The sequence below is a fragment of the Oreochromis aureus genome, linkage group 14 (genome assembly GCF_013358895.1).
Source record: "Oreochromis aureus strain Israel breed Guangdong linkage group 14, ZZ_aureus, whole genome shotgun sequence".
NCBI classification, from domain to species: Eukaryota; Metazoa; Chordata; class Actinopteri; order Cichliformes; family Cichlidae; genus Oreochromis; species Oreochromis aureus.
Genome location: NC_052955.1, coordinates 31742916 through 31769258, shown reverse-complemented (window position 1 = coordinate 31769258; position 26343 = coordinate 31742916). Strand labels below are relative to the sequence as shown.

Here is a 26343-nt window from a genome sequence, read left to right as displayed (position 1 = left end):
ACAACTGATGTAGATTTTGGTATATCAGCAGCAAAATGATTGAGAACATTGTTTCTTGTTTCCCTCTGTCTTCCTGCAGGAAGCGGTGTATCCTGTGTGCATCGGTCCATATCAGCCATCCTGAGTTGTGTTGACTTGAGTTGTGCAGCATCACGCCAAACCATCGTCGTCTGCCCAAGCAGGGGCGCTTCTGTGTCCATCTGTCTGTCTCCATCTGTCCCCTGGGAGGGCAGTTTGCGCGAGAGAGGGTGTGGGTGTATGTGGTGGGTGGGTGTAGACATTTGAGGGGTGAGGGTCTCCTTTGAACCCTCGGGGTTCAAAGGTCAAAGTGCCAGCATTTTCTGCACAGACATCCAGCATTCATTCCCGCAGGTCATCTCCTCTTCGCAGCTCCCGCCGTGGGTAGATTGGGGCTCCGCTCTTCCCTTTTTCATCTCGACCCCACCCGCCTCTCGCCTCTTCCCCCTGTCTACAAATCTGGCCCGCCCAGCTCACCCCACACCCACGCCTGACCCAAACCTCCCCTTTTCTCTGTTGGCATACTTCATTATGTGCCTCACTGGCCGATGCATCGATACAGTAATACTTGCAAGAACGTCGAGTTCAGCGACACAAAGAAACATCCACACTGCTGCCACAAACCCAAAGTATTCACATTAGGTGCGACTGTGTGTGTGTGTGTGTGTGTGTGTGTGTGTGTGTGTGTGTGTGTGTGTGTGTCTGAATGAGAGGGGTGAGCCGAGGGGACCGGTGTCTATGAAGTTCAGTCTGCTCCTCCCCTCTCTCCTCTCCTCCTGCTGTCCTGCAGCAGATCATTCCGGAGCGGGCTGAAACCTCAGCGGTGGCTGCCCCCTCGCCCAGCCGGGCGGCGGGCGTTTTGGGTCAGGCTCCCAACTGGGCAACAAAAGCGCTCTATCCAAAGATGGAGCTCAGTGACATCGCACAGGACAAACCAGCTCTAATTGTTTTGGTTTTTGTTATTTTCCTGGCATTCATTTCTTCTATTGTTTTACTTTTGTTTCTTTTTTTTCTTTTCTTTTAAAATTCATTTTTATAGCTAATGTCCACGTTGGCATTATGTTCGATATTGTTACTCTTATTGTTATTACTGTTTTTCTGTAAAAGAAGTTTTATTATGATGATTGTTATTATTATTATTATTATTATTATTATTAAAGGAAACGGTTCTGTGTTACAAGGAATACAAACTTTGTTCTTTGACTTAAGTAATTCAGCACTTTCGGTTCCAGCTTTCCTCCGTCAGCTTCCACCCTTCCTTGCAGTTTCTCGCTCTCTGCCATACTGTCAGCTCGGTTTTCAATCCACCCTCCCCATCCCCTCCAACCTCTAAACTTTCTCCACTTTGTGTTTTCCCCCCCTCCTCCCCCCACGTCAGTGACAGTGTATTGCATTGTGGGTAGTTTTACCAGACATTTTGCTCCTTTCCTTGTACAGTGATGCCATGTATAGAACGCTATTGCAAATTTCTGTATCTAAACTTTCGTTTCTGTTCTGTTTTTGTTTTTAGATGATGTTGGGGAGGCTTTATTTTTCTTCGTTTTTTTAAAAAGTATATTGGTATTGTTTATCATTTGTATTTTTTTTTGATGTCTTGAGAAAAAATGTTTTCTTCTTGTTTTATGAATCTTGAGATTTCTAGCCAAAAGAGGACACAGAGAAGAGAGACGGTGCTCTTCCTGTGTCGTTAAAAAAGCGATTGTTCTTATTGTTTTAATGTTATTATGATATCGAGACACTTGAATAAGAGGAGAGTAATTATTTTGTGTTGCTTTTTAAAGTATCATTTCAGTCGATGTTGTTGTGACTGTCATTCTCGTTGATGTTGGGGGGCCTGTTTTCTGTTAACGGGGTAGTTGTGGCAGGCTTTACAGGGTCAGGCTTTTGGGCTTTTGTCTGGGTTGGTTCGGGTGCTACTTGACTTGATGCTCTTAAAGGAAAAACAAAACAAACTACAAAAAAAGACAAAAAAATGAGGGAATATCTTGTAAAATAGCTGACATATCATCCAAAAAAGAAACATCACAAGTGTGGTCACGGACAAACCCACTTCTATTTCTCCCTCTTGCTGCCCTACCTACCAGTCTGCTGTGATCCTCCCCGCCATCTTTTACTATGTCGGCTTCTGATCAGACGGCGCCTTACGGACTCAGCCCCCTCCTCCCAGGCTAACAATGTTACAACCAAGGAGGACACTGCAGCTGCGGCTCACCCCCCACACGTTCCCCTCTTTTGGATTCATTTGCAATTTTTGTTTCACTCTAACCCTGGGTGGAGGTGATGGCTGCATGAACAGTTTGGATACACCTGGACATCCCTCCGAACTGTAAAAGGGAACATCTATAAGGGTAACCATAGGAATGAATTATTTGGATTCTCCAAAAAAAAGGAAAGGTGTGGTCAGAGCTGAGCTGAGAAGGGTACGCCCACCTTCACGTAAGTCTCCCAAGGTGTGTGCCCTGCAGCACGCTGGGGACCACAGCAGAGGACTGCACCTCCCTTTTCTTCCTCTTTGTTTTTCAAATTTGGTTTGTTGTTCTGTATCTATCCTCTCATAAATCAATACTCAATATTGTGCCAGCAAGTGGACTGTGGCGCAAAACAATCGAACTCCACTTGTGTGCTTGTACAAGGGAGACGCCGCAGGACCTGGCTGCGCTGGTCGCCATATTGTACGCTTATATACGCCCGAGAACTGTAGGTGGTGTCATGCAGCGCTTGTGCTTTCCATTTGCAGCATGTCACTTCCTGTTTACTGACATTCGCTTTTATTCAGGCCCGCGGTTCCTTCTTAGCAGTTGTATCTCTAAAACAAAGTGTACGCACAGATGTGAACAGGGAAGCTGATGTGCATGCTGTTCCTTCCAAACCGTGTTTTAATTGGACAGAAAACCTTCCAATTTAACTCGAGAGTTTCCTCCAGATCTCAGTCGTTCCTCTTTCAGATCTGACCTCCTGTTATTTTTGTTGTTTTTTTCTCATTGTTTACACCAAGCCAAAATCAAGAACTGAAGGGGAAAGGATTGAGTATGGAAAAGGGAAATAATGGAGATGGAAGATGCATCTCTCGTCCCATTGGCTGGACAAGAGACGCAACTCCAGAAGCTCCTCTTGTTGTTTGCGTTGTTGTGTCCAGTTCCAGAGCTGATGTAAAGGTCAAGCGGGAGCACACTGGAATGGAAAGCACAGCACTGAGCTGAATCGCACACATCTGCCTGATCAGAATGATCCTTCCTCTTTGTTTTATTTTCATTTCTGTATTAACTCTTCCATCCCTGACTTCCATCTTCTCTCTCCATCCCAGCAAGCCAGCTCTCTGCTCCACTCCTGTTTCTTAGGTTCATTTTGTTTTCTATTGGTTCTTTTTTTGTCTACTTTTTTGTTGTTTTTATTTTTCTTTTTTGTTGAGTACAAAAATACTAAAGTGCAACAACAATGATTAAAAAGAATATCAACCAAACTGAGATGAATAAATAAATATATATAAATAAAGAAATAATTTAAAAAGGTTGACCAGTGTGTCTTTGTTGTACCTGCTCACACTAAACTTATAAAGAGAAATCAAGTGAAATTTCTTCCATCCATCCATCCATCTAAACTTCCGAAAGAGAAATCAAGTGAAATTTCTCCTCCAGTGGGGACACCAAGGATTATAAGCGCGTCCTGGGTCTGCCCTGGGCCTCCTCCCGTGGGACATGCCCGAACACCTCACTGTAGGGTCCTTGTCAGAGCCCGAATCACCTCAACTGTGAAATTTCTTGTGACCGGATTATAATATCGTGACTGTAGGGTCAAGAGTGATTTGGCCAAACGTCTAAAGCACCAGACAAGCTTTGAAGACACTCTAGTGTAGGCTGCACACTCAGTTTCTTCCTAGTAATATTTTTCATGCACTACATAGTTTTTGTTCCTCAAGGACATCCCTGTTACCCCTCACAGCTTGATGCCACCATTGTGCTTCACTGTAGGGAGGGTATTAGCAGAGCAGTGCAGTTTGGCTCCAGCACAAAGTAGACTGTCTATTTTTATCCAAGAGAGGCCTACTCCACCATAAGCAGCTGATTAAGTGTAACTGAGACAGCCGTCTTTACCACTGTGTCTTCAGGCTGCTGAAGGCTGAAGCTGTGTCAAAGGGACTACTGGGTTCTTGGTCTCCTCCCTTACCAAGGCCTTACTTGCAAAAGCTACTCAACGCTATTAAGAGATCTGCTAGTTCCAAATTTCTGTCAGTTGTTGAAGGGATTTCGGTGAGACCATGGAACAAGACTTTCGATTGACCTCAAAGTGGTTCTGGCAAACTGTTAGATGACTAACTGAGGTATTCCACACACTATTTAGAGCGGTGGTGGGGTGCTGTTCACCTCAACTGAGGATTTAGTCAGGTGGAAGGAACACTTTGAGGACTTCCTCAATCACGCCTTCTTTTATTGAAGTAGAGTCTGGGGAGGAAGGGGATGACTCACCCATCACTGGGGGTGAAGTCACTGATGTGGTTACTGCACAGTGGCATGGCCCTTGGGTTGGTCTTGGAACATCGGACCAGTTCTTTATCCTCTTGAGAATATTTGAGGGTGTGTGGGAGTTTGTCCAGCAAGTCTACATGTGTTTCTGTGGACCTGGATAAGTTATTTGACTGGGTCCCTCAGGGTATAATGTGGAGGGGGGGCTTTGACAGACGGATAGGGGCGGCGTCCGCAATAATGTGGATGCTGTACTGATATGTTATATTGAAACGAGAGCTGAGCATAAAAACGAAACTGTCAAAATACCAGTCAGTCTATGTTCCTATCGTCACCTATGGTCGAGCTCTGGGTAGTGACGGAAAGAATGAGTTTGCAGATACAAGCAGCAGAAATGAATTTCAATTGCAAAATTCCACTAATATATCTCATGGATCCCTCCTAGGTGAGGCATTCTGGGCATATCTTACTGAGAGGAGGCCGCAGACCCAGGACTGGAGAGATTATATCTCTCATCTGGCTTGGGAACATATTGTTATCCCAGCTGGATGAGATGGCTGGGGTGAGGAAAGTGTGGGCTTCTCTGCTCAGACTTCTACCCCCATGATCTAAACCTAGATAAGCGTCAGAGAATGGATGGTTGGATGGAATCTTGCAGAAGTCCATGGAGAGCTTGCATGGGGCTGACTTGTAAGTACTCAGCATTTATTTTTAAACAGCTGTGTTTATGGACTACATCAAATACCAGTTTACCAAATGTGAATGCCAATCAAATTGTCAGCTCAAGAACTAATTATCTGAATAATAACTAAAGCAAACAGGATTAGATCTTCAAGTTATTCCAATACTGAAATATGTGCAATAAGACGATACAAGCTGATCTACATCCTGGCTTCAACGGCTCATTTGAAATCTTGGAAATTGCTAATGATGTCACATCACTGCAGCCTGGAAATAAACAGAAACCTATAGGTTTCAAGAGAGAAGCAAATACATAAGACAAAGTGCAAAAATCGTCACTTTGACAGGAAATGTAGATCAGATTTGTTGTAGGTCTGTCTGTTTGATTATCCTTGTGAAGTAACCGAGCACATTCCTTTCATTAATGGCGTCCAGGTGAATGGTCTGTCTGTGCGTTTCACTAAGCAGTCCTGTCAGTTGGGTGAGTGTAGAAGTGTGTTGACATGGTTTACACAGCTGTCTGTACACACTGAAATGTTCCGTTTAAAGTCCTAAACTCTAAATGTTTCCTAACCCTCTACTGATGCAATCACACAGATGACTGAACTGGAGAAAAGAGCACGCAGAGAGGCGTTTCCACTGAATAAATAACATCTGCACAATTAAATCAGTGACTTCTTTACTGAGAATTAGGCTACTGTACCCTTAAGATGAATAAGTTCTCATTATAAGTCACAGGTTGATGACACAATGGAAAGATACTATTGTATGAGCTTGTTTCTTTTGTCTGCCTTCTGGCTGCAGTGCTCTGCATGCTGCTGCTCTGGTCTGTACAGCTGCACTGCAGAGGCTTTTCGGTCGGCGGTAACCGAGCGGTGACTTGTCGCGTGTCTGTGTTTGTAGAACACGGGTTCACTTTAACATGCCTCATGATGGAACTGGGTGATGGATGACAGGAAATGATGTGTTTATCCCTGAGAACTGACAGTTTTCTGGCTTTACTCGACGCTGCATCCTTGTCTCCTCCCCCACACCATCACTTTCTCTTTCTTCCCTCATGACTCTGTGCCCGCTCTCTTCTTCCTTACTACGCTTCTCTCTCTACATCCTTCATTCTTCTTTCTCCTATTCTCCCTCCCTCCCCTCCCTTCTGCTCTCCTCTCCTCCGAGTGGCGACACTGTGACTGCCTGCGTCAGCCAGCCCTTGCCAGCTAGTGAAAGCTGCTACTGGAGGTTGCCGTATCCTGCAGAGATCCCTGTGTTTGTGTGTGTGTGTGCCTATGTGTGTAAGTGTATGAGTGCACGCAGATGGGAAAGCAACTGAATCAGGGAGGGCTGCCTCTCATCTCTCCGCTGTCATCGCCATCCTTTCCTCTCCTCCTCCTCTGCTGCCATGGAGCTCCAGCAGGCTGAATCACAGCAGCATCTGCAGAAAGGGCTGAGGTAATACTGTGTGTTATAGAGGACTTTTGCTGTGTATTTAAGTGCACACAGCTGCACTGCATGCAGCCTAAGAGAGTGCATAATGTGTGTGTGCATGTGTGTAGACCTGCACTGTAATATATAGCATCTTGCTGACGATCAGATTGCCATGATTGTCAGTGCAAAGCATCTCTTTCACCTGGCTGCAAGCAACTGTCCGCTGCTATCTTGCGCATATATGAGCTCAGCTAAGAATTTTCTTGGTTGTCCTCATACATGTTGGATTGTGTGTGTGTGCTTCCTAGATGGCTCAGTTCCTACTCTCCTCCAGGTTTCTCCCACAGATCACATGACCCATACAGCAGGAAAGCAAACACTAGATATTCCTCCTTCTCTGCTCTTGCGTGCACTGATCCCAGCCGCCCGTCAGTGTTTTGCATTGTAGTGATGGGGTACATTGTACATACCCTAAATTTGTCAAGATACTAAAGAATGACGGGCCTGTCAGTGCCTGCGTAGAGACCGCATTGCATTCAAAGTTTCCCATCAGCTGCTTCATATATATTAAACCTCCAGTGAAGCTTTGCACAACATGTTGCCCACCTTACCCACAATGCAATTTGACCATCAACAGCTGGGCGGTATGCTTGTAGGTCTTACTGAATCCTTGAGCTGTTAGTCTTAAGAAGAGACAAGGAGCAAGGCCACAGACTGGAGCGACACTGCTGGAGGCAATAATCAGACTTCTGACAACTCCCTCTAGAGGCACAAAAGGCTATCTACAATTTTTATGTATATTTACTGGGGTTTTTCCTTAAAGCTGTTTTTTTTTTTTTTTTACAAAAAAATACATCAATTTATTCAAAGGTTCAGGCCTGCACCTTCCAGGGGTACACATGAGAATGAAAATGTCAGGCTCAGAACAACAGTACATTAAACTATAACTCTATGCTCACTGGTACACGGTCCAGGTGATGTTGGACTGGTCCGGTGTAAATAAATAAATAAAGAGTCCAGAGGATTTGCAGCACTAGAGGGGGCATCATATCTCCTGCCTCCTGAACTCTGTCGGTCTAGCCAAAAGTGAGAACTCTGACTGTGTTGTGTGCTACGTGTGAGAAATCCAGCTGTGAACAATGTAACGGCTTGAGTCCAGTGGCAGTGAAGTTCATGAGTGAGAACATCTGCCTTATTCAAATGTTGAATTTGCTGTTCTTAAGCATCACAAAACCATATTCCTTCCTTTTCTTGAACTGGACTCATTTACTCTTGTAGAACCAAACTGTTCTGCATAGATGGTTGCGATTAATTTGGGATGATCCAGATTGTGTTTCTCATTAATAACCACGTGCAGCAAGTTCTTGATTTAAAGATTTATGTGATTTCTTGTCTCTGCAGGTAGATGTGAGTGTGTGTGTGGTGCTCTGTTGGGCCATTATGGAGTGTGTGTGTCTGGGAAGGTGGACGTCGGGCTCGGCCGTCGTGTTCCTTCACACACTGGCCCTGTCCTGGACAGGTAAGAAACATGGCAGCTTCAGTCTGTTATACCTGATTATATCTGTTGTACTAATTATGATACTGACTCCAGTGTAGTCATAGCTGACAGGTGTCACTGATGTACAGACTGGATGAATGGACCATAATATATTAGTGCTACTCTTGCACCTACAGGTGCAATTGAGCCCGTTCCTAAAATTGACGGATGGCACCGGGGAGGTGTGACGCTGCAGGAGAATGTGACACACCGGTTCAACTGCCATTCAGATGGCTGGGACCCCCACGCCCCTCCCATGCTGACCTGGTATTTGAACGGCGAGCAGCAGAGAGATCCATCACCAAACCGTGGCCGTCTGGTCATGACATCACAAGAGGATTCTGAGGTGATGAGACCGGGGTCCAGTCACAACAGCACCTTCTGTTTGAGGGCCAGAAAGTGGGACAGGGAACTGGTGTGTGTCGCATCAAACCCCAGGACAGGCGAGAGCTACAACGCCACGGTCACGCTCAATGTCCAGTGTGAGTAAGTGGACCCATGTGTCTTCACCTGATGCATTTGACGAAATGCTGAATTGCTCTTTCTCTGTGTCCCAGTCCAGCCAGAAATCCTCAGGGTGAATGCCCACTATAGTGAAACCTCAGATCCTGGCCTCTCCCTGGTCCTCTTCGCCTTGGTGAGGTCAAATCCACCTGCCACGATCACCTTTGTTGACCAGTCCGGCCAGTTGGTGGCCAATACCTCTGACTTCCTCATTCTGGACTCACGAAGCTACCCGTGGCTGACCAATCACACGCTGAGAATCACGCTCAGCAGTCTATCAGGAAATGTCTCGCTGAACGCCAGCAACAGTGTGGGAACGGCGCAAAGCAACCTCACACTGGCAGGTGAGAAAAATCTACCATGACTTGAGAAACTACATGTGATGATAATACAGTCATCAGGACCTCTACAGCACATCTCTTGGCCTTAGTTTCCTATTTACCATGCAATTATGAGATCACAAAAGAAAAGTGAAAAAGGCACATGGAATTATTCCTTTAAACTCTCCACTTTCTGTCTCCAGAGTTCCTGCAGTCTCGTGTGGAGGTGCCCATGCTGGGAATCGTGACCGGAGGAGCCATGGCCTTCATGGCCCTGCTCATCCTCAGCCTGATAGTCCTCTGCCTCATGCAAAAAAACAAGAGCAAGTCTATTGGTGAGACTCAAGTGTGCATGCATGCAGTGAAGAAACCAGCTGGAAAATGTGATTGCAGCACGTATTCTTAGTGTATTCTTCACAGACTAACACACATCCCTGCTTGATGTTACAGAGGATACAGTGGAGATTGTGATGACCAAGAAGAGGTAAGCAAGGAGGGCAGACTTGTGTCTTTAAATGTTACAGCACAAAAAAGTGGTAATCTCAGCAGTCACTGCCATTGTTATTTCTAAATCTTTTACTTTTGATTGACACCCTACCAACACCATCTCTGCATTCCAGCGCATCCATATTTCACATCTCCCTTAATAATTTCCACCTCAGCGCATTAGCGGACTGAAAACACTGCTGAAAGCATTTCTCTGCTCTTAAGAATACTTTATGTGCATCCTACAGATCAATACCATCTCTAATCCAAGTTTGATATCTTCCACACAGCGAGTCAGCCAATCTGAAGCCGGATAAAACTGATAAGACCCACATCCCCAGGGAGAACATGTCCCTGCCTTCAAACATGCAGCTCAACGACCTCAGCACTTTAAGGAAAGGTACATTTACCACAGTTTAACCACAGCACAGAATCTGACCATGCAAACAGTTTAAGAATACGACACTTTAATAACAAATCACTCACTTATATCTTTGCTGTTTAACTGAATTGTGTGTCCAATACTCAGGTGCAAAAATGCTTTAACGGAAGCAGCACGACAAACATTATCTGACAATCTTGGTGTAAAATCTGTTCTCCAAGATCTTGTTAAGAGCAATCAGTCTGTCATTTATTTATCATTTGGAATTCTAGGCATCCATTCAGGCACTACTTAGATTAGATCCATGCTTTTTTATTCAGAAATGAGCTGTCCTGTTGTGGTTTATGTTCTTCTCCATTAAAATGAATCAGATCACAAAGAGGGAAAATAATCATTTAGTGTTAATGCACAGGATTTACACCATTTCAAAACTGGATAATGAATGATAATGATCCCAGAATGTTTACTGTGAATGTAGCTGATGTCATATTTTTAAATATATTTAATTCCCTGAAGGAGATTTCATGAAGGTGAGAGGGAACAAGAGAGTTGCTGTAAGTGCTAAAGAGTTTTTGGGAACATACTTGTTTGCTTTCTTGCTCACAGTTAGAGAAAGGATTACAACCAGACTTCACTTCTGAGTCTATTGAAACCTGTTTGTCTGGGTTTCCAGACAGCCGCCAATGTACCAGTCACTCTGGTTCTTCGCCAGAACAATCACCTGCTTATCTGTCAGTAAAGCAAACAGTAGGTCAGGAAAAACGTTAGTCAATCATTTATCTTTACCTAGACTTAACCGTCTTAAACTTTTTTTGTTTTGTTTTTGTTTAGGGCACACACACTTAAATTTAATTGAATTTTTTATAAGTTATTTTTCAGTTTAGCAAGTTATTTTGATTATTTAATTGATTTTGGTGTGTTGTAGCTAAACATAGCTTAGCTTAACATAAATTTAGCTTAGCATAAACTGTGCTCGGCTAGGAAGTAGTGCAGCACATCAGCCCCCCCCCAAAAAAAATCCAAGAAATTCATTGTTACATGTTGGGTTTTTACAGACTGCTTTTCATAGGTTAAATAAATAGTTCATAGTGTGTTACTTTGTAAGCTTCAATGGAATGTTTTAGCTTAGCCACGTTAGCCATTTTACCTGTATTTCTGATTATGTTTAGCCTGTTAGCTACAGCAAGTATCTAACAGTTGTATCAGTTTCTATCCATCCTTCTGAACCACTTCCAGGAGCCTATCCCAAATGTTACTGTAATATGAGAGATGGGATACATCCTGGATAGGTGGCCAGTCCATCAGTAGACATGCATACACTTTAACTTGATTTAAAAAATCTCACCACAGCTTCCCCACCAAAAAAGGATAACATCTTACATACTACTGCATCCTCCATCTTTCCTGTATCACTTTTTGTAGCCCGGGAGGCCGCCCAGCAGAACAGTGTGGGAGAGGAGAAGAAAGAGGAAGATGAGGAGGAAGATCTATCTTTAGCCTATGCTGCCAGAGGTCAGGGAAATACTCCTGATCCTGTTAAGTTTTTTCTTCACTTTTTAAAAATACTTTAACATAAGTTTTTTAGCGTTCTTTCTTTCCCCCTATGATTTCAAGGTTTTGCCAGATATCCAATGGTGGGCTACATCTATAAGGTGAACAGCACAAGCAGCGAGGAGATCTGGCTCTGACGTCCCTGAATGTAACACACATACTGTACATGCATGCTACTTCAAAACAGTCCAGCCGTCCCAGAGGAAACACAGAGCAACTGCCACTCAACCAACAACTCAGGCTGGACTGACACGAACAGGATCCAGGATCTTGTTGGTGGAGTTTAACACCATTCTGCTGACCGCATTGTCATGATCACGAGTTTCATAACCACACAAGGAAACTGTCTGTGTGTTTGTTACCAAGTGCTCAGTATTTACACTGCTGACATGTTGTCTAACAGTATGAACTGCAAATGAAGCGCTCATCTTTCAGTTTGTTTCGACATGATCTCCTGTAAACATGCTCATAATGTCCCTCCTCTGTGTTGCATTACTGGAATGCATTAAATGTTCTATGCTAACGCTGATACCTTAATAAGATGGTGCATAATTATAGAATACGTATCTGGTCATGGAAATGTTAAGATGCAATGTACTGTATATTTGTATGCATATGTATATGTGTATAAAAGAAGATGTCTAATAAAGATAATATCGAGACAGTGTGGAGGCAAAAGCTGGAAAATGCCGTGGTTGCAATCAACACTCACCAGGGGGCGCTGCAGAGCGGTTTACGATGAGAGTCGTGTGTTGTTGGCATAGTTCTAGCAATAAGTGTTGTGTGATGGAGAAGGCACTGATGCATTTGGGGAAAAAAGTAATTGGGTACTCTATAGCTGTAGCAGGTGCAGGAGAAGAATAATCTAGGTCTTTAGGTTTAACTGTGTGTGTGTGTGTGTGTGTGTGTGTGTGTGTGTGCCAGGTGTTAGCTCTGGGTCACAGGTTCCTGTGGCTTTTCATCAAACAGGAAGTCGAGTTGTGTTGTGGGAGCATCTATTTGCTTTCTCTCTGTTTTTCTTCTGTTCTGTACAGTAAATGCAGTCTGTCACACACATAGTGGGAAAAGAAAACATTCACAACACACGGGGGAATTAAAATATTCATCTGAACACACGTTGTGTTTGTGCCTTCGTTTTACCAGATGGAGCTGCTCACCACCACCGGCACGAACATATCCCAGAACAAGCGTACACCAAGCAGCAATTACTGTCAGCAGGCTGATCAGTTATTCCCGTAAGGCGGAATTTTCTTCTCCGGTTGTTGTTCGTGTTTTTTGTAAGATGTGAAAGCTGCCATGACAAAAAATCACGTGGGTAGGGGGAAAAAAAGAGTTTCGATACCAACAACATTTAAATTTTATTACATATACAACAAACATGAAGTTTAGTGATCAAACAGGAAATGAACGAACAGTTCAGTGAGGCTTTAGTGTTGAAACTGCACAAACTGCTTTTTGTTGTGACAAGTTCAAAATACGTCACTGCAACTTAAAATGTTGCTTCTGTTGGCGAGAGTGTGAGATATATTATTAGCTAAGTACATCTGAACATGTCGAAGTAACAGTCAGGCCCCTCCAGATGTAGGAATCAACAAAGCCTGCTGAGACAGAAGATAAACCAATCACATTCACTTCCGTTTCATGCACATGCACAGAGAGACTGAGACACTCCGACAGACAGAGACTGGATGCTCTGCGTCTGAGACCCACAGTTCTTCATTTCGTGGTCAGTACTTTTATTTAAATTTGATATTATGTTGTGTTGATATTGTTATTTAATTTAGAGTTAATAATGTGTAAAGTGTGAATTGTAGGAATAAAATAAACTAAACCTGGTTTCAGAGTTTGTATAATTGGCTAACTAAAACGATTTCCTCAGAATATCACCCTGAATGTTGTATTTCATCATCTATTATCTTTCTCTGTAAGTCTAATAAATGGTTGACACGAAGTAGAAAATGGCGTACTTCCTGTTGTTTTGTAGTTCACTTGCTGTTACTTGCAGGGAAATGAACTGTTTCCTTCTATCAGCAGTAGAACTCACAGGAACAATGAAGAATCGCTTTGCTTTGCCCTCCTGTTTGCTGCTGCTTTGGACTTTCACAGGTAGGCCTGCCACACCATTTCACCCCACACTGACATGAAACGAAACTCATTGTAGGAATCAAAAATCAGTAATGTTAACTTTTGTTGTTACAGAGTTGCATGTTGGTTTTATTTATAGGAAATATTTTCATATTTCCCTCCAAATTTCTCTTTCAGTGTTTGTCAGCTGTGCAGAAAAAGGTAAGAAGACCACTACTTTTTTTAATGGAACTATGTAGTACTGTAGATGTGTGTGGAATTATATTAACTATGTAGTAATGTACAAGTAGCAGTTCAATAAAAGTACCAGCAAGTTTGATGTGTTCGATTTGATTTTTTTTTTCTTAAGTTCCAGATTCCATAATAACAGTGACTGAGCTCGCTGAGGGAATTAAAGTGACTTGTCCTGACGGGCATACGTTTAAAAAACACAATGATACTGTAGAACTAAAGCGTCAAACTAAAGATGAGTATACAGGAGAGTACACATGCACGAAGACTGACGACACTAGTAAATATGTAACAATCTTCGTGAAGTTTCGCAGTAAGTTCTGCATGAAAAACCGTGTTATGTTGTGAAATGTGATTAAAAAACCCCCCCCATCAGTTTTCTATTTTATTATGCCTAGTATGCATACTCTTTTGTACTTGCTTTACTTGGCTTCATTCTTTATAATAATGTAGAGTAAGTAGCCTACAGTAATACTTAAAGGTTCCTGACAGAACTGAATCTGATAAAAATGTCAAATTGTCAGGATACCTGTGAATACATGTAATTATTGTATGTGTGTGTTCGCAGGCTGTGACAACTGTGTAGAGCTTGACATAATGTCCACAGTGGGCATGGTCATAGGAAATGTGGTGGCCACCATTGTGATTGGAGTGGGTGTCTATCTCCTCGCCTCTCAGACTCGGACCGGCCCCGTCGTCTCTAACAGAAAGAGTAAAAGTAAAGACTGTTTATCTGTCTTTTACTGTGGAAAACATTGGTTGTGAAAAACACTGTAAATAACAGATGAAGATGCTTTAAACATCCTGCAGAATTGGTCTTTAGTTATTGGTTAAGGAACAGCAGCTACCACCAGAAGTTGGTTAGGATTTTTTGTACTTGTCTTTGCAATAAGGTTTGCATTTTCCCTAAATAGATTTTAGATTCTTTCAATTTCTCACCACCAGGAATAAATTAAGTCCAATGCAGTGATTAAAACTACGTAATATGTACTCTACCGTCAAAGCCTGTCTCTGCTAAAAAAAAAAAAAAATAATCAGAAGGAATGCAAAATGTGTTGTGCTAATATCAGAACTTGCAATGACATAAAATTATGACGGACCTCAAAAGTAGTTAAAATAATTTGTTTTGGCTGCTTTCTGCTTACTTTATACTTTAAGGGCCACAACAAGATGTTGCTGTCATAGATTTTAATACATGTTTACCATTGAATGATTACAAGTAATAATGATCTTCTCATCTAACTCTTTGTTTAAAAGAAAGTAATTTTTGGGGGTAATGTTGTGCTATTATTTTAATTACTTCACTACATCGCGCACAATTAGCATGTGAGAGTCATATTGGTCACTGGTAAAGCAGAATAGGCATTAGAGCTTCAGCTACAGTTTAGAATTACTCAGAATTAAATCACTAAGAGTTAAAAACTATAGTCACTTAAATAATGCACAGAAATACCCTAAAAACATTATTATTAATAATAACATTACTGTTAACACAAATTGCCATCAGCAAATTAGCTTGGTTAATAATAATTCATGTGTCCTCAGGCTCTGACAGACAGCATCTTGTTACTGAAAGCAGAGGACCGTCCAATGACCACTATCAGGTAAGCTGAAACACGAACACCCGTCGTAAATGTAAAATACCGCTAATAAAGACAACAGCAACTGACACCTTTTCACCAACAGCCTCTGAGGAGAGCTGGCCAGAGAGATACATATGACGAACTTGTCCACAGAAAATAAACAGAAGGATGCTCACTGGGTCCATCGCTGGAAATTGAAGGTCCAAGAGTCCTCGCATCTGAAACATCCGACAGAGGGAAAAACTGTTTCCAGGGTTTATGTTTAGCTTGGTTTATGCCCATTTCTAATGTAAAGTCTCTTTCAGCTTTATTTTCATTATGCTTGTATGATGATGCTTTTCAGAGGCCGGAAAATTCGAGGCAGAATATTAACTGTTGTATTATTTTTGTTTATTAATGAAATTGGTGCCAAAATGAAAAACTCAAGGACTAAAATTGACTGCGTTGTCTTGTTATGCTATTGCTAGTGGTAAATACTTCTCTAATACTTTTCTTTGGTACAATTTTAAGGTAACTGCTATATTATACTTCAGTCCTAATGTACAAATGAGCTTTATACTGTGCTTTTTAGTACCCTATATTGTAATGGCATCACCAAAATTGTGTTTTAATGATAACTGTGACATTTAAAAAATAAATATTAACATTGTGTAAGTAATGTGCATGTAATAATATAAAGAAAATAAAAATAAAATAAAACAAAAGATCTCACACATTCAACAAAATTATAGATAAATTTGACCGATGGCATTATTGCATTATTTTTATTATTGCTGTGTTTTGATAGATATGCTTATTAATTTCTTTAAACTGTTATTGTGAAATGAAAATCTGAAAATGCCCCAGTATGTCTATATACATAAAATTATTTGTAAATGTAAAAAAAATAAAGCACTATTTAATGTTAAACCAGTTGTTCTGTGGTTTCATTTAAGTGATAAGTTAGATGCCTTTGCAGACCTATTTTTTCTTTATTTTTGTTGTCCGTTCACTCAATATGCATGAACATTAATATGTTAAATTTACCCACATGTCAAATAATTCATAACCAAACCACGTGGGCTTGTTCAATATGTAAAAGGCAATCATTTTATTACAAGCACTAAAAACACAAACTCTAACCATATTATATTTGATGAGAAAAATCCCTCAAACTGAATAAGCTGTTTTTCAAACACGCCTGACAGTTCTGAGTGTCTGAGGAGCTTGAACATATAGGTATTTATAGATTAATTTAAGAACAGCATATTTAGTGAAATAATTAACATTAATTTCTTAAGAACGCGATGCTGTTTGCTACTAACCTTTTACACAATAACAGGGTCTTAAATAAGACTCCATAAGTGAAGAAGTGAACAATGGCTGCTAGCCTGGTGCAGAAATCTTTCAGTATTCATCAAGTGATAGGACAATTTTCAAATTCATTGATTTTGTACAACATCAAAATAATCTGTATATGTTGCCAATGCTTTGCTGAAAAAAAACTGAGGTCGAGCTCAACTTCAGCACAGAGGTTACATCATAAATGTTAACACATCATCCAAAAATCCACCCAAAATGTTGATGTGAATATCCCACTGTTAACACGTTTTCAGTTTATTTTATGCAGCTGACTAACAGGTGCTATTTGGAGTGAAAAGTATTCAACATGATCTTCTGTTTCTTTTTTGGAAACACTTCATTTCATAAACTGTGTATCAAAAAGCTTGAGAACCACAGAGCTCGACTTGCTGACTGAAGAGCCCCCTTCTTCACAGCCCGAGTGTTTGGATGTGACAGCGGTACTATCGTGATGCTGCTACAGAAACAAAGAAACAAGAAGACCTTAATTTCACCATGTTCCAGCATGGTCCTTTTTCTTTTTGGAAAATGTTCTTGTATCCACAGAAGTTACAATAAATGTACAATAACCATTATGCTGTCTGTCAGTCCTAGAATGCTCCCTCTCTTTCTTTATGTAGAGTGGCTGCCTCCAAAGGTGTGTCAGTCCTCAGAGACATATTAAAATGTACAATTGTGTGTTAAAGCTATTTACAACTGGGACAAAATTTGATATCTGTGTGGTGAGTGATATTTTTCTAAACACGCTGTTTGAGATTAAAGCCTTAGTTATGGGCGTGACTGCTTAGTTTGACAGGTGTGCAGACACTGACAGATGTCTGAGTCTAACTATGCTAATTTGTGTCACTACTCCATCTTTGTCCAGTTGGACCAATTTTAGCGGTATTATCGCACAAAACTCCTTACAAGAAGTTGGCACTTACTCTCTGGTGAGTGAAATCCTAGTATTTTATGAGCTTCACGCTGTTGAGAAGGTAACTGTGTCTGTGTGTTGCACAGTTTATAGAGGCAGCTAAGCTAGCAGTTTATAACCAAGCATGCTAGCATTAGCACTTCACTCTCTCTTCTAAATTTGGTCAACACCATAGTTGCAACCAAACACTAATATTGAGTCCAGATAGCAATAGGAGGATTCATCGTTTTTCTGTAAACAGTTTATGGTTGATGTAAAACCACTGAGTAGAACCTCTGCTTGAAAAACACATTGAGGCCTACTTGAGGTTTTGATCAACAATATGATTTCATTTCCTTTTTTTTAGCCTGAATGCTAAACAATCTAACAACAACATTAAGTTCGAAAGGGTCTCTAATGAAATGCATGCAAATTTGGTTTTGCAGCCTTGCCATTTGCACATACTTAAATTTAAGATTGAGAAATGTTGCCTTGGAAACCACATCAATGAATTGTTTTTTGACCTTTGTCAGAGGTTTGTTAAAGAAAAATGAAACAATCATTAATGTTAGTATTTACTGACCACTGCACTGTTGATAAATGAACCCTCAGATATATTGTATTACCCAAGAGAAAACAGTGACAAGTAAAAATTAGCCCTAACTCAACCAGATACAATCAGATACAACAGTACACTGCTACTACTGCACCGATTTACTGCTTAAGTAATTAACTATCCAGATTGCTTAATTAAGTGAATAATAACATTAAGATAGTCATTTAATTACAAGTACAGGGCTTTGAAGGGAACTCTAAGTAAGAATGGTCACTTAGTTGAATTATGACCATTTTAACATATTATTGTAATACCTGATGGTTAGTACAATAATATGCAATGTTTAGTTAGTTTAATTAATTGCATTTTATATAGTTTTAGATTAAATTAAATCTACTCTCTGGATAGCTTGTAATGAAAGGTGTGGCATAAATGTATTGAAATAAAAGGAAGTAAATGTATGTGAACCTAATTATGATACATACTATAATATCAGTCAAAGGGTTCATATTAATGTGGAGTTGTGTAAGTCTTGTAATAAGTTAAATTTTTACACTGAAGAGAGAGTTACACAACAAGGGCAAAAGCAGAGAGAAAGGTTAAAAAAACTGAAAGGTTAAAATAGTAACAAAGACGAGTTGCAGGAAACACAAAAGTTATGGAGGAGAGAAACTCAGAGGCGTCCCCATGTGAGCTAATCTAAAAGCTTAACGTCTTTGATAGCAGCTCGTCTTCTTCCTCTCTCTACTGTGACAAAGCTACAAACTACTGTTTTCTACCGGAGCAGTAGAAGAGATCAAACAATGGAGCTTTAAGCAGCTCGGCTCTGAAACACAAACCTGATCTACCCCCACACACACACACACACACACACACACACACACACACCAACTTCTGACTCAGGGCATGTTCACACACCTTCGAGCACACGCACGCTCTCATCCAACATGAACGTGTGTGCTCGTGCACACTAACAGATGAGCAGATGTAGGTCTGTGTGTGGGAGCGGTTTGACTTAACAAAGAGAGAAGAACACACCACCACCCCCCTCCTGTTTTCTTTGCTTCTTTCTCTCACAAATATACAGAAGATGTAAATGAAGATAACTGAGCAGTAAGTGTGGGTGTGTTTCCACTAAACACTACTCTTCTGAGATGCTTACAGTGTAACAGATTTATCAATCATTAATAGTCTGCATGGAGACGAAACATTACGTTGTGTTTCCCTCTCTTGTTTCCACCGGTACAGCTGTGCTCCGTCACTGCTGGGGAAAAAAAATCACACAGAAGCCCAAAACATGACATGATGTGATATTTCCACTGTGTCTTTAACACTATCAAAAATATGTTTATGCATTGAGAAATGTTTCAGAGCTATTTCCAGAGACGGTGATGTATGCGACTGTAACAACAGAAACGAAGACATACTGGTGATGACTGTGTGATGGGGGCTGGGGTGCTACGGATATGAGCTGTGGCTTTGAGGCAGCTTCATGAATCGGTTACAGTTCTATCTGCTGAACCATCCCAGTACTGTTTTCAACCATGAGCAAAGACATACATGAGAGCAGTGTTCACTGTGGTTTATTATATTAATGACGCACATTGTCCATTACAGTAACAAAAAGGTTATCACATTATATTGTAATGAAAGAAGAAGCAAAGAAGTAAGCCTCAAAGGTCTGTGCATGCAGCATGTTACATGTCTGATGCTCTCTTTACATGTCAGAGCTTAAAATGCTGCATATACTCTATTTATATATGTACAAGACATGCAAGTCTATTTGAAATGATATGATTTTATCGCTCTAAATTACAGCACTTTCTGCCAACTTTTAGATTAAAAGATCAAAATACTCAAATACCCCATAAACACATATATTTGGCTATCCGCATTATCAGGTACACTTGTACAAACTGATCCAATGTACGTGTATCCAAATAAATGTCAATTCAGTAATAAATTGATTTGCCGCTGTGCACCCTTACCACTAACCAACTAACTAACACTAAAAACTTCATGATGGTAGCAAAACAATATATTTAAAAGCAAAACATGAATATTACAGGCAACAAGAAAGCAAACTTGCAGTCGCAGTGCTGTACTGCATTTGTGTGTACACCTAATAACCTGTACAATAAGCGCAAAAAAATTTGATTTCTTTAACTCTGCCTCCGACGGTGTCTTTATTTATTCATTTGCCTGACACCTGTTTTTATGTTTCACAATATAGAAAGATGATATTTAGTCTACAGTATCAGTTTGAATATTTTGTTGAAAAGTCCTTTTAGATAAGTATATGTATTCTACATGCTTCATGGTAGCATCTTTGCAAATAGGTATATATAATGGCTTAAGTTGGCATTAACAATTCACAAAAACAAATGCAAATTTGTAATGTTCATTAGGTTAATCCCAGTGCTAACGCTTTTTTTCTGTTGGACATGTTTTGTGTTACATTTGTTTTTTGCTCACGTTTTGCAGGCTACTTTTCAGGCACTCATCACGTCACAATGCTAATATCATTTCATTAGAAATCAGGCAGATCATCACTGATTCATTTAAAATCAGCACCAACTCACCATTTCCAAACCACTTGACGACAGACACAAACGTCTCCTTTGTACTGAATTTAAAATTGTTTTTACATTGATATAATTTGTAATTTTAACTTTTTTTTCCACAAAAAATGTATTTAAATACTAAATACTTTACTATAATACTAAATAATGTTTAATTAAATATCTTTAACTTTTGAATCTCAATGCAAATTCCGCCTGAACTCTACCTGCTTAAGTCAAAGGGAAACGGAGAAAATTTGTTGTGTTGGTTTTTGGTTAAGGTGACCCTTCAAATTCAAAACAGAAGAAGCCACTGCATGCTACTCGGAACATGACTGATACTCTTGTGTGTCTTTTGTGAATGTTCTCCTTCATTCATGCAGAGTCCCGGAGTCGAAAGTTGAAGTGCTTCTATCCCATCCTGTTGACCATGGAGTAAGTGTCCTGGGCCCGAGTTTGAGGGTTCAGTGCCTGCGAGAAAAACAAAACAAACAAAAAAATGTTTTGCTTTACAGCACACAGCACCAAGTAGTTAAATAGTCCAGTACGCATAAATAATGTTATGGGATGGCTCTTAGTCAAACACTGAGAAAACCCAAGAAAACAAGTTGGTAAAGAAATACATCAGATCCATGAATCAGGTGAAAATGGAGTGGCGCTGTTTCATCCTTTCATATCTGAGTAGCTGATTTAGGGAAATCTCTTCTTCTAACACTTTTGTCTTTAATACATCTTGCTAGTTCTCTCAAAATTGAGGGAAAGTATAAAATATTTGGACAAGTTTGGACTCTGCTCATAGCAGGCTTTAGATTCACATCTTCGCAAATTTAGTGTTAATATTTAGTGTAATTTTTGTTCTATGTTGATAAACAGTTAATTAACCCTCGTCAGAAAATTAATCAAATTCCATCCAATTGCAATGTTGACCCGTTGGTCTCGTTCCAACTGAACTCATAATCACAATAGTGTAACACAGTCTTATTTGGCACAGGAGGGAGCTGGGAGAATTTAAGCTAAAAATATCTTTTTTAAAAAAATTAAAAATATCTTTTTAATCATTCAGATTTTATTTTTATCAAATGACATGTTCTGATGTCATTTATATCACTCCATGCAACACATCATTAAATATCATGTAAAATATTTACAGGAATCTCTTCTTTGCATTTGATACATCTTGCTAGTTCTCTCAAAATTGAGAGGAAGTCCAAAATGTTTGGACAAGTTGCTCTTTTTTTTTGTAAACCTCTGCTCATAGCAGGCTTTAGATTCACATCTTGGCAAATTTAGTGTTAATATTTAGTGTAATCTATGTTCTATGATGATAAACAGTCAATTAACCCTTGTCAGGAATTAATCCTGTCCATTGTCATCCAACTGCAACGTTGACTCATTGGTCTCATTCCAGCTTAATTTATAATCACAATAGTCTTATTTGGTACGGGAGGAGGCTGGAAGAATTTAGTGCAAACAAAGCTAAAAAATATCTTTTTAGTCATTCAGATTAAGTTTTTAATAAAATAACATGTCCTGGTGTCATTTTTCTAATACTCCATGCATCAAATTATTAAATCTCATGTAAAATGTTTACATAAAATGGTCAGTGCTGAGCTGTCCTTGTTAGACTCTATGTGACATTAAATTATTTGTATCTGTGTAAAAAATTCACAGAACATGAAAACACCATTTCAGGACATTAATTGTTTCATCTGGTAAATTAAAAAAAGTATGAATAATTCAGTTCAATACAATTCAATTCAGTTTTATTTGTTTAGTGCCAATTTGCCAATTCAGATCGCTGATCAGTTCGGCTGCATTTTTTTTAATTCATTATTGATTGTCTGTTTCTCTTCTTTCCCCCAAACTGTAATATATTAATATCTCTTGTTGCCTGAGTGTACCTCAGGATTCCCAGGAAGGAAGAGAAAAGTATTAAAGGCAAAAGGACATCTGGAATACCTCGCTAAACCTGCTCCGTTCATCTAGCGGATAGACTGTAGAAAATTGATGGAGGGTTGGTTGGATGGAGAAACTATGAAAACTATGAAAACATCAACATTATAAAGGCCAATACTTTCTGAACTATTGGGGATTTAATATTTCAGTTAAATGCTGCAGTAGACTTGTTAAAGGCTAAAAGCATCATTTTCTAATCAGGATTGACTCACATTAAAAACCTGTTTCAATATTGACTTTGCAAAAAGTGAATATCTCTGGCATTGAGATATTTTTCAGCGTCAGATAGTTTTCTTTGTGTTTAATGGTATAATTTTTTTCTTTTCTTCCAAGTCACTCTGGAGAAATAAAGGCTGAAGATGTTGACGGCAACACCTTTTAATTGCAAAACAGAGTTTTTATTATCCAGTACGTACCTCATAGTCAGGAGACGGGACAGGTGGACCCCGGCCTCCAGAGCGAGGAGGTGCTGGAAGATGATGACAAAGTAAATACGACTTAACGCTTGTAATATCACTAATAACAGAATTTCTCAAGAATTAAAGGTGTATAAAGGACATGAGGTAACCTTTAACTCAACCAAGACAAAAAGGTAAACTGTCTGAACTGACTGTCAGTGATTGGTCCAAGAGAAGTCTTACCTTTGGAAGGTTGAGGAGGTCCAGCTGAGCTTTTCTTGTTAGTGCACCTGTAGACTATGACCATCACAATTATTGTCAGGAGTAAGTCCCCGACGATGACCATAAACAATGTGCTTCCTTCGAGCTCAAAGCAGTCCTCACACACTGGAGGTAAATGATCACAAGTGCATCAAGTGTTAGAGCAGCATGAACAGCTAACACAAGTGAGGAAATGAAAAGATTCTTTTTCACTCACCATTTCCTTCAACATAGAATTGATATATATATTTATTCAAATTCAATTCGTAGTCACATCTGTATTGGGCTTTTCTGGTATATATGAATGTATAGGTTTGGTTTCTGCTGTTATCTTTAATTTCTTCATTCCAGTTCCCTTCTTGTGGACAGGTCAGTGTGACTTGGTTCCTCCAGATTTCCACATTGCCTGAAACTACATGGACAGATATTAAGATACTTCAGTGCACTTGCTTTGTCATGTTTATCAGATCCGATTACTTTTCACACAGAAAGGGACAATCTGAGATGTGAGACAGCTTCCTTAAACTTGGCTCATTATTTGCACATTGTGAATTTTCCCTGCATTTATACACACCATTCAAATTTATTATAAAAGGTAATCCTTTAACATTTACCAAAAAAGGCCATGTCTTCTCACAATAAATGTGTTCATACACTATAGCAATGACAAAAGTATATACAGTTTGAAAAGTGTATGTGGACATTAAAGCATATCGTTGACATACAGGAAATTGTAGAAATTCCTTTGAAAATGCTTTTAGATGTCCTAGTTTGTTCACAGAATGCATGTTTCTAAATCCAGAGAAGTTTACTGAGACTCAATGACTTTAAAATATGAATTTAAACAAATGCCAGACTGTTACCTTCAGGCTCCTGAGCCTTCGTGGTAGCAACGCCGAGGAGGACGACGACGAGCACGGCCTGGACACCCATGCTGAGCATTTTCTTCCGGATGCCTGTTTTTGTGTGCGTTTGTGTGCGTTTCTAGAGCTTTCTAATTTATAGATCAACTTTTTGAATATTTCCACTTGAAGATTTCAGTTACATCAAAATGCTGCTCAATGAGACGAAAAGCTTCAAATTAGACGAGGAGGTTCTCTCTCTCTCTCTCTCTCTCTCTTTTTCTCTTGTTCTGACACACACACACACACGTTGCACCCACAGGAAGTGTTTTTTTTTTTCTCAAGATGAATTCACAGTTAAACCTCAAAATGAAGTCAAACTGAAGAAGTATACAGAATAGAAACGCTTCTGCTTGTTTTCAAATTCATTACAGATCAAAAACACAAAAAACTGCAAATGACAGCAGCTAACGTCACACCGCTTGAATGAGTAGCTCATATTTACAGTGTGGTGTATATTTCCATGCTCTTTAGTTTGCACCAAAACTCCCCATTACATGTAGCTATTGTTTAGTCTGAAAACATAATCTGAATATTTGATGGTGGGGAATCAGTTTTGTCTGCAGTTTGTGATGAGTGAGGATGGCGGTGTTCACAGCAGCTCACAGTACGTGATGTTTGGGGCGGCTTTGCAAAACATATGATGCACTACTGTAAAGATCCTTAGATCAGTAAAACTTCTCATTCTGATCATTTTCCATGTGCATGATTAAAATAGCAACATTTAACTCCAGTAAATCACAAAGAATCAAACATTTACAACCAAGCTGCAGTTTGTATGCTTCACAAACTGTGTCTTATATGCATCAGTATGTAACAACAACTCATAGATTAGTTTGAAATAATGGATAAAAGAAGTTTTTAGGTTATGAAAAACCTCTCTGTGACAAGTGCCCGAGTTATTTTTTGAGCCAACATGGCGGTTCCTGTTCTTAAACAGCACCTGATTTGTGTGTGACTGGTGGATGGTTTTTTTTTTTTTTACGTAACGTCCCTTCCCCCATTTCTTGTTGTCTTCGAATAACCAAACAGAAAAACGTCACTGATAAAAGACCAATAAGAGTTTCAGAGATTCCGTTATAATTATAGATGATTATAAAATGTAGGTGACAGACATCGAGACCCTAACACTGAAAAAGCATTTTAATAACTATGGCTTTAGCATGTGTATTAACCATGAATAAACCATTAAACAGCTTAAAAGTGTGACTGTTAACAGCTGGTTTTCAAATGTGACTTAGGAGATCAGCTCATGAGTCGAGTGCTGAGAGACATCGCTGTTTAGAGCCCCTATCGTGTGCCTTCAACGTGTCCATTTGTATTTGTGTGTCTGCCACACATCTGCTAGAAAGGGCTCCACTCACCTCACCAGCCTGTCTGCAGTCAAGACGCAGAACAGATGTGTTTAGCAACTATTGGCAAAATAGTATAATAAACTAAGTGTTAAAAAAGTAGTACAAATACTAAAGGCAGTATAACTACATGTACATCTTTTTTTAAATAACTTGGCCTAGCTTAACCAGCTATGGTAGCAGGGGGCTTGAGCCCAACCTGTACAGATGTAGAGTAGACCATGGCACCTTGGACAAGTCACCGTGTCCATCAAAAAACAGACAATCCAGCTACGGACTCTCACGTCTACACTTAGCTTCCATCACAGCCTAACACATGTCTTTGTGCTGTGGGGGAAACCAGAGGACCCAGAAACAGGCAGAACATGCAGGCTTCACAGAGATCGGCCCAGCCGGCTAACAGATTCCTTACCTTCTCCTGAGTCACCACCATTCCTCACTTTACTAATTAACTTGTATTCCCACTGTATCAATTTCATTCACATCATGCAAACTTATGTCTGTAAGTCAAAATGCAACAGAACATGTTGGCATCTGAGCAATAAACAATGGGGGAGATCTGAAAACCAGTCTTTGTTACTGGCTTCTGACTGGACCTACAGAGCCAGTGTGTTCACATCAAAGTGCGGCTCTGCCCCCAAGTGGTTCAAGGCAGTAAACTGCGCACATACCTCTGCTGGTCAACAGGAAGCATCACAGCAACATCCTCCTGTTTCATGAGCGCAGCCGTTTGCGACAGAGAAGAAGTCAATGTTCATACATTCACTTTGATATTAAAATCATATTTGTAGCATTGTAACGAGTAAACTATCAAATTAGTTTGAAAGCTACATTTTGATATCACGGTTACAGTGACTTCAATATGTG

The 26343-nt window shown here is 40.0% G+C and overlaps 4 protein-coding genes across 10 annotated transcripts in view; 3 read left to right on the top strand and 1 right to left on the bottom strand.

Moving 5' to 3' along the window:
- The window catches only part of sik3 (SIK family kinase 3), a 36432-nt gene extending 32901 nt beyond the window's left edge, over positions 1 to 3531 (top strand). For all 4 annotated transcript variants that reach the window (XM_031744072.2, XM_031744071.2, XM_031744073.2 and 1 more), the window contains one exon: positions 80 to 3531. The gene's annotated coding sequence lies outside the window, so the exon portion shown is untranslated. The remainder of the gene's footprint in view (positions 1 to 79) is intronic.
- Positions 3532 to 6474: 2943 nt separating this feature from the next.
- LOC116323680 (transmembrane protein 25) lies at positions 6475 to 12237 on the top strand. 2 transcript variants are annotated; one of them, XM_039622234.1, is made up of 9 exons: positions 6475 to 6602; positions 7980 to 8097; positions 8253 to 8597; positions 8673 to 8963; positions 9143 to 9274; positions 9390 to 9423; positions 9716 to 9825; positions 11230 to 11319; positions 11393 to 12237. In XM_039622234.1, the coding sequence occupies exons 2-9, from the start codon at positions 8019 to 8021 to the stop codon at positions 11461 to 11463; spliced, it is 1152 nt and encodes a 383-aa protein (XP_039478168.1). In that variant the 5' UTR covers positions 6475 to 6602; positions 7980 to 8018; the 3' UTR covers positions 11464 to 12237. The 2 variants fall into 2 exon arrangements, with proteins under 2 accessions (XP_039478168.1, XP_031599934.2); XM_031744074.2 differs by having other exon boundaries at positions 11422 to 12236.
- Positions 12238 to 12945: 708 nt separating this feature from the next.
- On the top strand, positions 12946 to 15998 carry LOC116328964 (T-cell surface glycoprotein CD3 gamma chain-like). 3 transcript variants are annotated; one of them, XM_039622447.1, is made up of 7 exons: positions 12946 to 13084; positions 13393 to 13464; positions 13621 to 13644; positions 13793 to 13987; positions 14243 to 14392; positions 15220 to 15278; positions 15361 to 15998. In XM_039622447.1, exons 1-7 carry the CDS (start codon positions 13000 to 13002, stop codon positions 15415 to 15417), a joined length of 642 nt encoding a protein of 213 aa, XP_039478381.1. In that variant the 5' UTR covers positions 12946 to 12999; the 3' UTR covers positions 15418 to 15998. The 3 variants fall into 3 exon arrangements, with proteins under 3 accessions (XP_039478381.1, XP_039478379.1, XP_039478382.1); XM_039622445.1 differs by having other exon boundaries at positions 12986 to 13084; positions 13390 to 13464; XM_039622448.1 differs by having other exon boundaries at positions 12997 to 13084; positions 13364 to 13464.
- A 3615-nt stretch (positions 15999 to 19613) lies between these two features.
- On the bottom strand, positions 19614 to 24363 carry LOC116328965 (T-cell surface glycoprotein CD3 epsilon chain-like). Its single transcript, XM_031750860.2, has 5 exons — positions 24086 to 24363; positions 23440 to 23628; positions 23205 to 23348; positions 22980 to 23032; positions 19614 to 21078 (listed from the first exon to the last, which is right to left on the bottom strand). The coding sequence occupies exons 1-5, from the start codon at positions 24162 to 24164 to the stop codon at positions 21019 to 21021; spliced, it is 525 nt and encodes a 174-aa protein (XP_031606720.2). The 5' UTR covers positions 24165 to 24363; the 3' UTR covers positions 19614 to 21018.
- Positions 24364 to 26343: the final 1980 nt, after the last annotated feature.

Coding starts and splice junctions, on each gene's coding strand:
- LOC116328965 (XM_031750860.2), bottom strand. CDS start 24,164: ATGCTCAGCATGGGTGTCCAGGCCGTGCTCGTCGTCGTCCTCCTCGGC. Junction 23,629..24,085: donor GAAGGCTCAGGAGCCTGAAG/GTAACAGTCTGG, acceptor ATGTAGTTTCAG/GCAATGTGGAAATCTGGAGG. Junction 23,033..23,204: donor ACCTCCTCAACCTTCCAAAG/GTAAGACTTCTC, acceptor ATCATCTTCCAG/CACCTCCTCGCTCTGGAGGC.
- LOC116323680 (XM_031744074.2), top strand. CDS start 8,019: ATGGAGTGTGTGTGTCTGGGAAGGTGGACGTCGGGCTCGGCCGTCGTG. Junction 8,964..9,142: donor AAGCAACCTCACACTGGCAG/GTGAGAAAAATC, acceptor TTCTGTCTCCAG/AGTTCCTGCAGTCTCGTGTG. Junction 9,424..9,715: donor ATTGTGATGACCAAGAAGAG/GTAAGCAAGGAG, acceptor TCTTCCACACAG/CGAGTCAGCCAATCTGAAGC.
- LOC116328964 (XM_039622445.1), top strand. CDS start 13,000: ATGCACATGCACAGAGAGACTGAGACACTCCGACAGACAGAGACTGGA. Junction 14,393..15,219: donor CTCTAACAGAAAGAGTAAAA/GTAAAGACTGTT, acceptor ATGTGTCCTCAG/GCTCTGACAGACAGCATCTT. Junction 15,279..15,360: donor CGTCCAATGACCACTATCAG/GTAAGCTGAAAC, acceptor TTTCACCAACAG/CCTCTGAGGAGAGCTGGCCA.